This window comes from Pseudopodoces humilis, chromosome 2 (assembly GCF_049639895.1).
Source record: "Pseudopodoces humilis isolate 2021_Gansu_Grassland_sample_001 chromosome 2, ASM4963989v1, whole genome shotgun sequence".
NCBI classification, from domain to species: domain Eukaryota; kingdom Metazoa; phylum Chordata; class Aves; order Passeriformes; family Paridae; genus Pseudopodoces; species Pseudopodoces humilis.
Window position 1 is genome coordinate 65,643,674 of NC_142201.1, and position 14,221 is coordinate 65,657,894.

At 36.9% G+C, this 14,221-nt stretch overlaps 1 protein-coding gene across 8 annotated transcripts in view; it reads right to left on the reverse strand.

The window, feature by feature from the left end:
- NBEA (neurobeachin) overlaps positions 1 to 14,221 on the reverse strand; it is a 460,815-nt gene that overhangs the window by 18,178 nt on the left and 428,416 nt on the right. For 6 of the 8 annotated variants that reach the window (XM_088067892.1, XM_088067894.1, XM_088067885.1 and 3 more), the window contains 3 exons: positions 5,885 to 5,974; positions 4,193 to 4,385; positions 2,277 to 2,348 (listed from right to left, as the gene is read on the reverse strand). In XM_088067892.1, the coding sequence (XP_087924018.1) occupies positions 2,277 to 2,348; positions 4,193 to 4,385; positions 5,885 to 5,974 (355 nt within the window). The remainder of the gene's footprint in view (positions 1 to 2,276; positions 2,349 to 4,192; positions 4,386 to 5,884; positions 5,975 to 14,221) is intronic. The other 2 variants (XM_088067905.1, XM_088067881.1) reach the window with 1 other exon arrangement.

Sequence of the window (14,221 nt, forward strand, 5' to 3'; positions counted from 1 at the left end):
AATATGTAGTAATAATTTTAGTGTTCTGCAGAAGTAGTCCCCCAAGCCAAACTGAACCAGGGGAAAGTGGCAGAAGTCCATATAAAATATGAAATCAATATTAACTATACTGCAGAGAGCCAATTCTTGCTGGCTTGTATCTCTTCTACAGAAAACAGCTTGTATTGTGTGGCCTTGACAACCCCACACCTCCAGATACTTAACCAGATTAAAGACATAAGGACTCAACCAATGAAGGAGGGGAGACCTCATTGTGGTCTTCAGCATCCTCACGACGGGAAGCAGAGGAGCAGGTACTGATCTCTTTACTCTTGTGACCAGGGACAGGACTCAAGGAAAAGGCATGAAACTGAGTTAGGGGATGTTTGGATTGGATATCAGGAAAATGTTTTTTTACCCAGAGCGTGGTTGGGCACTGGAACAGGCTGCTCAGGGAAGTGGTCACAGCATCAGCCTGACAGAGTCCAAGCTAATATACACACAATAGCTAATGTGCTCTCAGGCACATGGTGTGACTCTTAGAGAAGGTCCTGCACAGGACCAGGAGTTGGATTTGATGCTCCTGATGGGTCTCTTCCAATTCAGCATATTTTATGATTCCACGAATCTATTCAAACCTAATGTGATTTTCCAGTCCAGGGAAACTAAGTCTTATCATCTGTTCCTCAAGCAGGGACCCAGGCCATGGATGGTACTTTAAAAAGAGGCAATGACACATAGAAACTCCCTCAGACAGAGGGAAAAGAGGAGTTTCATTCAAGTTTTTGTTCATGCAAAATCCCACCAACCCAGCTGCCAAACGGAGTTGTTTAGAAGCATATTAACCTCTGGGAGTCCCCAGCAAATGTGATTTATCCTTCCTGTGACAGAACTGACAAGATATGGCAACACCATAAAAGTGTGTTCCACCTCAATATTAACTTTCTGAAAGTTGAGTATGTAATTCAAGTTAATTTTATCCACTCCTTCCAGTCTCACTGGAGAAAGAAGACATTTTTTCACATGACAAGTCATCTCACTCTGTAATAGCTGTCTAAGTGCTAGACAACTCCAGAGAAGAGTTTGTCTTTCTACAGTAGTTATGGAGGGAATCTTGACAACGAACTTTAGCCAGAGTTAGGGAGGTAAAAATCACTATGAGAAATATGTTTCTCCTAACATAAGAACACAACTTAATGCAGATAATAATCTGATTTTTCCCTAGTGTTTGCTATTCTACTTAAACTGCTCACAACTTCATGAAATAAGAGATTCAGCCAACCCACCACCCCCCCACACTCCATTCTATTTAAAAATTGCTTGTGGAAGTTAATATCATGTTTACATACATTCTAAGAACACATATTTAAATTACCAGACCCTCTATGTCCACCAGCTGAAAGGTAATGAATAGCAAATTACTCAAATTTCCAGAACAGATGGGTGCAACAGTTGTGCTTTAGCTAGTGAGAGAAAAACCTAAAGAGAAAACCACTGTCATTATATGAGAGCAAATGAAGCACATAGAACGAGAAAGCTAACTCTCCTGATGTACTTCTATGTTAATCTTTTGAACATGAATATTGACATAGAGAAAAAAGGAACTTTATTTTTGGCTATGTTTAAAAATGTACTTTTTTCTCAACAATGCTGCATACTTGCCCCTAAGAACCTTCCCTATCCCCAATTTCTGTTTCAAATTACTGAACTCCCTCCCCCAGCACAAACAAAGTAAGTGCAATTAATGAAAATTTATGATCGTTAGGAAGTCCTGCAATCAAACAATTTTTGCAGATGCTATTTCTCAAATAATTCACTTTCTCAAAAATTCTGGATTTTAAAAAATACTATCAATTTAAAAGGAAGTGTTTTCATTATTAAATTAGTATTGTCAACTAAATCCAAATCATAAAGTGAATGAAAATAAATGGATTTGCATCTGCACTGATAAACATAGTGCTGGCTGGAGAAAAAAAAAAACAGCTAACTCCACAGGACCCTTATGCTTTATTTTACTAATGTGACTTGATAAGAGAACAGAATTATAGATATGGGCTGACAATGTAACTGACTTAATTGGTTTCTTAAATACCAGTTGCTGGTGATGTTAATAACAAATAGCACTCATGTAATTCATTCAGCATCAATAGCTAATGCTTTTAGTTCTCCAGGACTGACAAGAATAAATATTTCCTATTTTCTGTGTTAAACGAAGCATAATATACAAATACAGCTTAATCAATAATTCCTGAAAATGCCAATTTCAAATATATTGCTACATTTTCATCTCGACATACCAATCAATGGATCCATTTCAATTGGAAGATGATGGGCTTGATCCAAAGAATATCCTGGGGCTCCCCGAAGGCCTATGCATGAGAGGAAGAATAAAGCACATAGAAACCTTTTGACATGACTTTTCTCAGTTTAAAAATTTTTTATTGGATTATTATATATTTTTAGAAAGTAACTTTTTTACTATTTGCTTTATTAATATTTTATTTCTGTCTCTTCTTTCAAAACCCAAGCAGTTTGGGACAGATCTTTACTGGTATTAACTTATATTCATTCACTTCTATTATCAGATGTCTATGTAAATACCTCCTGCTGTTTATTAATTCCAAAGCTCTACATACATTTGACAACAAGCAGTTTGTGCATACATTTCTGCATATAAACCTATCTTTTATACTAGAGTAATGCTTTGTTAAAATAATATTATGGAAACAGTAGGAAATTGATGTCCTGTCCTGGATTAGCCTCCTACAAAATAAGCAAGACTGCCAAGCAGGACGTAAAAGTTAAGAAAATCATTACAATGAGGTTTGATACTCAAAACAGTTTCATTTTCCTCACTGTCTATTATAATATATTTAGAAACTCTTCCTTACTTTTTTTTTTTTCCGCAATTTAGACCAGAGGTTTACAGATGGTGTAAAATTTAATTTACGCCTTGAATTCTGAATGTTTGCAACATCACTTATGTTTTACAAGAGTATAGAGGAAAATTTAAGACCTTACTTTCACATGCATCATGAGGACCAATAAAGCTTCAGCTAAACTAAAGGACTTCAAATGACAGATTTTAAGGAAACCCTCGAACTCCTGCATACTGCAATATTAATGAGATTAATTCCTTCACAGTAAAGTATGGTTGGAATTTTGGGTTCTCTTGACTTTGACGATTTGGACGAGAAAGGGCTACTCCAGAACTAAATAAGCTTCCTCAAATGGAGGAGACATGAATGATGATGGATATAGAGTATTTGGACAGAATCCCTGAAGATTGAGGGAAAATAATTAGGAATTAGCCAATTGATGTTAGTCAAAGGCGTATTAGAACAACACAGGACAGTTTCTGCACCTCTGAATCATTCCTGACATTGGAACCTTCCATTGAGGACATTGTCACAAAATACTTTAAAAATGTTGTAGGGTTTTTTCCCGTCTAGATTTTAACCTTTTTAAAAAAAAATAGGAAAAAATGTTTTTTTACATGTAATGAAGTTGCACCTGATGGAGTATTAGAAATGTTTCCAGGTATTGCAGCATAAGGGCTATCACTGCAGGAAACTACCTGAGAAAATTAAGCCTTCTTGTTCGCTGATGTACCTCATGGCCCCACCACCTATTTAGTGATGCCTGGAACAGTCTTAGCACCTGCATGCCCAGATGATATGGACATGTCAGTCTTAATGGCAACATGGAGAGGTCAGCCAAGGGTCTGGAAGGGCATTTTGGGATGGCCCTTTTGTGGATGGGCTTTTGTGAGAGAATGTCCAGCTGTTTAGGCTTGCTAAACTGGATAATCCAACAGAGACCCAGGGGAAGGTTTATGACAAGATCCTGAAATCTCTCTCAAGCAGCAGATAGGGATGTATCCTCTCTGGCATGCCAGTATGTATTCCTGAAACCTGGGACATACTAATATTTGCTGTGTAGAGAGCAACAGCAGTCTCCTGAAAAGCATTATGTCAAAGACTGATCCTGAAGGAACCACAAATCGATTGGCTGCCATGGTGATGTGCTGCTGTTAAGGAGAGTGTTTCTAGGAATGACACCAGAGAAAACAGAGCTGTGATTATTTCACAAAAACCAGACAAAACAGTAAATTTTGGTGTGCAGGCAGGCGAGTGAGCTAAATTGCACTCAGAATTAAAGCTGCATTGTTAAGGTCTTCAAATTTGAATGAAATGTGCCTGTGAGGACCTACCTACTGTGTTGTGCCACCGATTGACTGCAAACAGCCTGCTGCAAGTGACGGTCACCACGGCAGGGATGGTCAGGTGGGGCAGCGTGTTGGCTGCCACGTGTGTGACAGGGGAATTTGATGGGAACTTCAGCACCATGATGACATCCTGCTGCATCTGATCTTTAAACATGAGGGGGCTCTGTGGAAGGAAACACTGTTGAGTAGAAAGGAGAAGAGAGCAGAAGAAAACAGAAGGGATAACACAATTAGTGAGGAGGTCTGAGGGAAAACAAGGTTAAAAAAGAGCAGGCAAGCATGTGCACATACAGGGAAAACAACACTACCTGTGCATCTACTCTAGTGATGGAGGAGAGCAAGATCACAAGCTATTATTGGAACATTACACGAGGATAAATAGAGAATAGGTATGGTAAGGGTTATCATTATAGGGTACAAAATGACCATTAGCATTAATTAGCATACAGTAAAATGTAAAATTATTCAGTAGTTAATATTCATAAAATAGAGATATGTCCTAATGAGTTAATCAATTAATACATAGTAAATATTAATTTTCTAAACTACAACAGTTGAAAAAAGAAATTTTAAGAGTGACTCAAAAACACAGACATTTTTCTTAATGAATTCCTTATATGAAATACAGCACTTCCAAACATAGACAATTTAATTCTATGTAAAGTGTATTCTTATTAGGGAGTCTGTAACCTAATATGTTTATAATAACCCAAACCTGTTTCATGATTCTACAAATGACAGAATTGTTTGTACCTGGACAAGAATTATTATTGAGTACTGGTTTTAAGGTTTGGGGTTTTTTCAGCCACTGTTAGAACAAAGTGAACTATTTCTAAAAGGTCAAATATTTCTTTCTGCTTATCACCTTGAATTATTAAAAATATATTATCCATATCTTAAGAATGCAAAAAAAATATTACCTAAGTTTAAAATAATAAAATAATACAACAACCACTTCCAATCAATTTCCACTTTCACAATGTACAGCTGGATAAAGAGATTTCCTTATATATATAGATAAAATGATTGAAACTACTCCATGTATTACTGTTGATTTACAAAGCTTTAAAAAAAATCTAGCTCTAAGCATTTTATCAAAGGCATTCAGGGGCACGGAAATCTGTCTTGTTCAGTCTGGCTATTTCATACAATTCTTTGCAAGCAGCATAGAGAAGAATGTGATGGAAATGAATTTTGGAGTTTGAATTGAAACTCAAACTATACATTTCATTCTCCTGGGGGAATAGACAGGAGGATTCCAGCACGATTTGAACTCCAATACTTCATTTTTGTCAAGCAGACAAGGTTCATAAATCAGCCCCTAACAATGCATCGTTGAAAAGAAAACATTCTCACTCTAAGGAAAGCCTGCAGTCTTTCAGTCTCCTCCACTTGCAGAAACAAGAATGCAAATGTGTATTTCTCAAGTTTAGATGTTTTAAGATGAGGCTTTCTTTATCCACATAGGTAAGGAAAACCCAGGACTATGTGAAGATAAAGCTAGTCACACCTCCACCTTGCTCTGCTAGAGCCCTATGATTTGTTGCTACACGAAGCAAGTATGGCTGCACGGGCAATGGGGGCCATTAAAAGCGTTGCTTTAATGAGCACTTTATGACCTACAAGGGATCCTAAGGTTCAAAGGGAATGCATTCCCAGCCAGCAGTCATGTCTCACCAGGTGCATGGCAGAGCTCCGAGGTGGATGGGGCTCAATGAGCAACTGCGATGGCGTCTGTCCAAAGTTCTGTATCTGCGCCTCCATGGCCTGCGGGCAAAGGAGAGGGACTGTCAGGAGCAATATGCGTCAAGGAGAGAGGTCAACACACTGTGTGACAATGCAGGCATATCCCAAGTCAGCCATGAAAAAAGTCCAGAAAATTCACCCGGTGCTCTCCTCCCAGGCTGCAGACTCATCCAAGTGTTAGTATTTTGTAGACAAGCTTTGCTTCTCCTTTCAAGCATGCTTCAGTTAACCAACTAACCATTCTCATCTCCAGTAACTGGCGTTATATGTGAAAATGTTAACCTGTGAGGACATGCAGTTCAGGTCTTGAGAGAGCTTTTGGGGTTTTTTTTTTTTGCACAGAAAAGAACATATATACCTTAATAAAGTCCTTTGTAAGGAGGAAAGTATGAGGATCTCTAATAAAATAAGCCTCTGGAATCTTAAATGGGGGGAAAGGAAAGAAAACTGAGAAATAAAATTTACGTGTGAAATATAATAAAAAATAAATAAGTACTATTTCAACAACATTAGTAGGTGGAAACAAAAAAAATGCCAGAAACAAATCTTGTCAGGCACATTAAGACTAATGTAGAAATCTTTCCAATTTGCATACATTCACTGAATATTTATTTCATCCTTAATTTTATTGTGTTTTTTCATGGGCTTTCAGGCTTCATGAGTTAGAAGTGAAAACTTTGCAATTTAAATGCATTCTTTCAGACAAGTCTAATTTCAGAATAAATCTTGACTAATTCTCTAGGTAATAGAATACAACACATATACTGAAATGCTTCTGCTACTCAAGCAGTTAATTCAAACAAAAATATATCTAAAATATATTCTTAAAAACTTTGGAAAAAGATTGCTGCTTGTAGAAACAATACTGTTAGAGAATACTCCTTATATTTCAGACAGGTATTATTTTATTTGACCTTGTAAAATTGAGAATAAAGCATTCATAGAAAACCAAACTGTCAGATTTTGAAATGCACAGTGCATTATGTACCCATATATATACTATAGCCTGAACTACTGACCCTTAATATTTTTCTTGTGAGCTTTATGAATTTTTCATTGCCTACTCAGAATTAACATGAAAACTCACCAGAAACATTACTATCTTGGTAAATTTTGTTATTTCTTTCAGACATAGAACAGTAAGAAGCACCATAAATACTTCAGGATACAGAAGAATCCTTTTAATGTACATGTTTTGTCATTCGTACAAACCAATCTGTGCTTTCCTCCACTTCGCAGTATAGATGTAAGAACAGATGTCGGAGAGAGATTTCCTAACAGGTCACTGATGTCCACCACTCCTAATGCCCTAGACTGACAGGTATATAATGGAATACCACAAAAAAGCACTTGCTGAAAAAGAAACTTAATGCAAAGTCCAGTCAAGCAGCTGAAGGACATTCAGTGGATTGTAGCCCCAGCACATTTGATGCTGTAATTATACTGGTACAGGTGATTTCTTGTTTGTTGACTAATTCAGAGTGAACTTCAGCCTCCAAGGCACAGACTGTTTCTTGGGAACCTGTGAGCATCTCAGGTTTTATTAACATCATTTAATGATGGATTAATTTAAAATCACAGATGACTTTTATACAAAACCAACACATTTGTGTGGGCATATGTGTATATATGTGTATAGGTCCATACAGCAGCTATCTATATGTACCATATGAGCAGTATCTCTACACAATGTGTAAATACCTTTACCCATGCAAACATTTTTTATACAGGAATACAATATTCACTTCAAGTCACATGAAGATGGTATTTTCTATTGCGTTCAGTACTTCAGAACTGATTTGCCAGGTGAGAAGAAGGGAAAGGAATTATACCTGTTTGTGAATTTCATTTTCAAAATTACAAATACTAACAATATCAGTATATATCAGTGTAATATCTATTCCCACACATATCTGTTGATATTTTCAGAAAAGTAATTTCCATTTTTCAGGTTTTTTTTCAAATAATTATCAAGGTTAATTTAATTCTAATTTCTGAAAGAATTCTGTGTTGAAATAAGAGTGTGAATTGTATTTGGCAGCAATAATGAAAAAAACCTTGATCTTCCTCTCCTACCCCATATAATGATCCCTTAAATGATACTTATGTTCTCTCACAGGAGCACTGAAATGAATTATTAATTTTTTTTTCAATGCAATCCAGTTGTAATTTACACATTTACTTTCATGTTGTCCCATCTTGGCAAATTCTGATTGTTTGCCTGTAAATTCTGCACAAATAAATTTTGCTGGCTTTCCCTCTCAGTTCAAGTAGATTAATGGAGGCAATAGAGGAGCAGAAAGGGAAGCAGAATACAATAACAAACTCACATGATTTTTTCAGATTATGAGGAATGGACACTCAAAATGTAACGATCAAAAGCAGCTGTTATTTTACAGCTGAAGATGTGCTGGTAAACACTCACATACTCTACACTCCCATAATTTAAAAAAAATGAAGTTAATGTCAAGTCCTTTTGTAACCAGAACCAATGCAGAAACAAGACCTTGATATTCAGGGAATATTTTTTCTGGATTCCATTTACAGGACAACCACCTGTCCCTCACCCCAAGGATAGTAATATTATCCTTTTCAGTCAAAATTCCATTTGTAAAACTGACACCTCTTAGAGGCATTAAAGAAACTAAACAATGTTTATTAAAAAATACCCATAACATTTAGCTACTGCACTGAGACTATAGTCTGCACAGCACCACTGCTGTGCACAGCTACCACTGGTATTGCTCTCTGGAGCTCACAGTGCTCACAAAGGACAGGAAAACCTCATCAAAACTTAACACAAAAGATAAACATAAGCACAAAGAGATAAAGTGACTGGCCCAAGGGTATTCCTAATGCTGCTTCCTATCAGATAACTTGACACAAAATGGAAAGCAGGTACAAAACAGATCTGTGAATAATAATGTAATACATTGATTTGTTTACAAGAGAAGTCTGGCTGTATCTAAATCTAATCTGAAAACTGGTAAGTGTACACCACCGTTTTTCTTGAGCTGTATATCATCAAACTTTAGATTTATTTAATGGTATTAAACATTTCATTCTAATTAATCAATTTATTTTCTCCCATCAGATCTTGAGTATTGCTTGCAAAGTGCAACACCACTCCCTGAGACAAACATTCTAGTCAATTTAATACAAATTTTAATAAAATCAAGTTTATTCTCATTTCACCTTCAAATGGCCTTCATGCAGAAACAATATAAGCTTGGAATTCAGTGGCTGCCAGATTTAAAGCTTTCAGAACAGCAAACTAGCAATTATATTAGTTTTCTCTTCCTCAATAAGGTGTTGCGGAAAAGCTATTTAGTGAGCTGATTTGAGATTCCCTACTGTTTTTAATACACATAAAATGAGATTTGTACTCCAGACACTTCAGGGAGTAGTTGTTAGGATATGATCACGTATTCAGAAAAATAAAATGGCCCTTAGCATACTATTTGATAATAATTGGCCAGAATGAGGAAAAAAAAAATCTGCAAACTTGCTGGTAATTCCAAGTCTAAAATTAGTTGAAGTTCACACTGTAAGCTAATTTATACACTCAAACAAAACACAGCTTTATAGAAATTAATAATGGTCATTTAAAACCAATCTAAAAATATCTATTATATATTTGCATACATTTTGTTCAAGAAGTAATATATCAGATAATCAAATCTTATGAATAATACAGTGATCAATATCCTCAATGTATTTTTCTAAAAGACAATAATTTATTGGTTTAAATTTTTATGCTTAACGGTAGACTGCACATTCACAAGGACATTGGGATGCATCCTGGAGGATGAGGTCTTAGTGTCAGTTTCCCATGGAATTAAGAGTTCAATACATCTGCTTTGCTCACTATTCAGTCTACTGAAGTATCTGGGTTTATTTCTTAATTCTAATTTAAATAAATACAAGTATGTTTCTAAATAATCCTATTATTTATATATATTATATTATTTATGTCCATTCTAAATAATGCACTCTGTTTCTTTAGGTGTAAAAATTACTTTTAGTGGTCAAAGGCAATGTCTCCACCAGGAAGAAGTGAAACAACAGAAACAGAGATGCATAGCAAAAAGAAGAGGAGAGGAGACTCGAGGAGACTCGAGGAGAGGAGAGGAGAGGAGAGGAGACTCGAGGAGAGGAGACTCGAGGAGAGGAGAGGAGACTCGAGGAGACTCGAGGAGAGGAGAGGAGAGGAGAGGAGAGGAGAGGAGAGGAGAGGAGAGGAGAGGAGAGGAGAGGAGAGGAGAGGAGAGGAGAGGAGAGGAGAGGAGAGGAGAGGAGAGGAGAGACAAGATTATTTTCAAAAGGGACCTACAGTGATCGCCCTGATCAATGTCTGACTGCTCACCAAAAGCTAAAGCATGTTGTTAAGGGCACTGTCCAAAAGCCTCTTCAGCACTCACAGGCTCAGGGCACTAACCGTGTCTCAAGGAAACCTCTTCCAGTGGCTGATCAATCTCTCAGTAAAGAAATACTTCCTACTGTCCAATCCATACCTTCCCACATGCAGCTTTGAACTATTCACATGTTCAATCACTGCATGCCAAGGAGAAGAAGCCATGTTCCTCTTGAGGAAGCCCTGCACAAGTCACAGCAGGGCCAGGCTGGCTCCACCGGGGGCTGCAGACCCCAAAAGTGACTGAGCTCTGCCAGCTGCACCCCTGGAACATTCAGCTTCTGTGGCTTGGGAGCCAATTCACACACTCCAAAGCTGCTCTGCAGCTTGAATGAAAGCATGGCAAATAGGGGTGGTTGGCATATTCATTTCAGAAGCACAGTCCTAATCTAAATGCAAATGCTAGAAGTGACTCGTCTGAAACATCACAGAAATCAAGGTGTTGTTTGCTTGCTGACAGACATCTGCAAAAAGGGTAAGCCATGAACCAGTTTATTTTTAACACACTTTTTCTCTAAAAAGGTTCTTTAGAAATGCAGATATTAATAGTCCATTTCATTTTTTAAATCCCCTTTGCTGAGATGCCTGGTGATTTATTTAACACAAGAAACATAAAAGCATGAGCACTTTTACTATAAATCATGAAGGGAAGAAAGAAATTCCTAAAAATCAAACCATGCTGCAGATAGAAAATATTTTATTCTTGTGTGAAGTACTCTTGTTTTATTAATTGTCACTGATTACCACAATGATCAGTAAACTTTCTTAATTTTTTTTATTTTTCTCTATGTTTTTTATTACTTTCTTTTTTTTACTTACTTCCCCCAATCCTAGTGTGTTTTATCCTTCGTTATCATATTGAAATTTTTCTCTAATCCATTATCCCCTGTGCATGGGGACTGAGTCCAATGAAGAGTGAAAATCTGTAGGCATTTGAGAAATATGCACCACAACAGTAGTCAAACAACACTGCCGTTCCTGAAAGTTCAATTCATTTTTGCATCCAAGTAAACACAGGAGTTCTTTATGTACTCTCCCTCCTGCGCAGCCAGCACACTCAACAGCCCCCAAGCACTGTCCTCTTCACAGCAAATAAGATTGACAGCCCTTTGGTGGGTAGCATAAACAGCTTGAAGTGTTTTTGTTTTGTATGAGTGGTGAGAGATATTGCTTTTTTCTTTGCATCTACAGATGTTAAGCAGCACCAATATCTTCAGGATTTTTGGTAAGTTGATTAAGACTATTGAATTCCATTTTATTACTGTATGCTTGCAAGAAAGAAGTGCTGTAGTTTAAACACAAACAATGACTCAACTGCTCTGGAGGCTTCAGTACAGTCAGTTATTTAATCAGGATACTCAAGGGATTGAAAGATGGGCACTGAAATGGATTTTCTCCACAGGTCACTACTTTATTAATTTAACGATGGAGAAGGGGCATCCTTAAGCTCGTTCCCCTCACAGGAGGTATCTCACTGGATCTTGTGTGCAATTAAATGGCTCCCTAGCAGAACACCAACAGCTCAAAGCTGACCTTCAGCTTCCCCCCAGAGCTGTCCATCCCTGAACTTCTTCCTCATTCCCCCGTGAAAAGAGACAGTGCTATGTAAGGAATGAGAATGAGAAAGGTAAGATCCCCCTTTCTCTTTACAGGCACAAATCACATCGGTGATCTTGTTTGTCTCAGGGGGTGCTGCCTATTACCTCTCACATTTACCTCATGAGGGTACTAATTGCAATACCTAGTTTCCTCTCTCTCACCTTTATATCTCCCTCATCCTTGCCCCTGCTACTGCAATATGACTCTCATGAGAAAAAAAAACACATTTTAAACACTCTGCCAGCTTAAGCAAGCATTTGGTTAATGAACTGCAAGTGGGAAATAAATTCAATACATCTCACAAACAAAAACAGAGCAGATGAAGCAAAAATACCATAAAGGCGAATATCCTGCAGGCAGGACAGGTTTTGCTACAACTGTTCCTTACTCTTTCATGCATTCTCTCACTAGTAAAGCTCCCACATGCCTGAGCAGAAATGCTTTCATTCCCCTGAAAATCATGGAGAACTTCCTTAGGCTGAAAAGGGCTGATATCAAGGAATTAAGTACTCCCCTCCCTTCCTAAGTATACCAGAAGGAAAAGAAAAATACTATAATTTTTCTCATTCTTGTCCCTTCAAACGCTGCCTGGGACAAAGGAATTTAGCACTAATATAGCAAAGTTATATCAAATATATATATATAACAAAATTACACTAAAACCTTAAAAAAAATATCTGTTCTATTCTTAAGTAAAAAGATTTGACTCAAAATTCTTCTGACAAGGTCCGTGTTATTGTTTGGGCTCCTCAGGCCACACTGTTCATTTCATCACATTCTTTTTACAGCTCTGATATTTTTTTTAAAATGTGGGTCTTGCTCCCAGTCCATGACAAACAATCAGCCTTTTCTTCCATTAAGTTTGCCTGTATAAAAAGGCAAATAGGGAGCATCCCTTTGCTTGTAGAGTTCATGCTCTGCAAACCCCAAAATATATCCCAGAACTAAAAAATTAATATATTTATTCATAATTTTGTTTACAAACTCATTCAGGATAATTTTGTTTTTCCTCTTTTTTATAGTCTAGCCTAGACTTGAGTATTTAAATTGGACTGTACCTACAACAATCGTCTTGTCCAACTGCCTGACCACTTCAGGGCTGACCAAAAGACAAAGAACATTGTTAAGGGCATTGTACAAATGCCTCTTAAACACTGAGAGACTTCAGGCATTGGCCACCTCTCTAGGAAGTCTGTCCCAAACACACACACTCAGCAAAGAAGAGTTTCCTAATGTTATGCGTAGCCTTCCCTTAGCACAGCTTTGAACCATTTTAACGTGTCCCTGAAAATCAGAGGGATGAGTTCAGCTTCTCCCTCTCCTCTCCCCCTCCTCAGGTAGCTTTAGAGAGTAATGAGGTCATCCACCACATAAAAACCATTGTATTATTCTCATTTCATGCCATTATTGTCTTCAGTTGAACTACTGTATTTCTTATGTTGTAGTTGTTTCTGTCCCATATAGATCGGTAATGTTTACTGAAACTCTTGTGTTCATTGATGTCATGCCAAATGAAATCATTACTCTTCCAAATCTGTATTAAGTTTGCAAAACAAAATGTTGCTTCCTTTGATCTTTAATTACTCAGTACAAAGATTAAAAAGTATTTTACTGTTAAATTAATTTGTAAGAGATATATTAGCATGATTCAATACTTCATCAAATATGTAACTTAATGACATAACTAGTTAAGGTTTTGAAACCTAGGCAACCAGGAATTTTTATTTTTAGATACCGAAAATTTCCCATAAATCATTTTCCAATGAGCATCTAATGAGCAACCTCAGAAACAAGGATTCCTCTCAATTTGACAAAACAATTTCATCTTTTCCAAAGACATTCATTAATTTCTTTTAAAACAAAAAAAAAAATGTTGCTTTTTTTGGATTATAAATATTTAAGGTGACTGTCTGAAAGAATTTCTTATCACCTAAACTCTACCTATATAAGGAAACACTTCCATATCCTCTTCATTATTCAGACACCAACCCTAATGGTCAAAAGATTCAAAAGGCTAAATGGGAAAAAGCTCCACGTGAATTGTTGGCTGAGAGGCCAGTCTAGATGATCTTCCACATCTGGTGTTTGGGTCTATGGAACAAACTTCTGTTTGACATCTTTATTCTGGAATGCAAATTACTAAAATGTACACCTGCAACACGGAATTTCCCTTTTGATACTACTCCTTTGTGTTACTCATTTATAGGATGGTAATCAAAGCATTACAACATACAAAACTGCAGATGTGTTCTAGT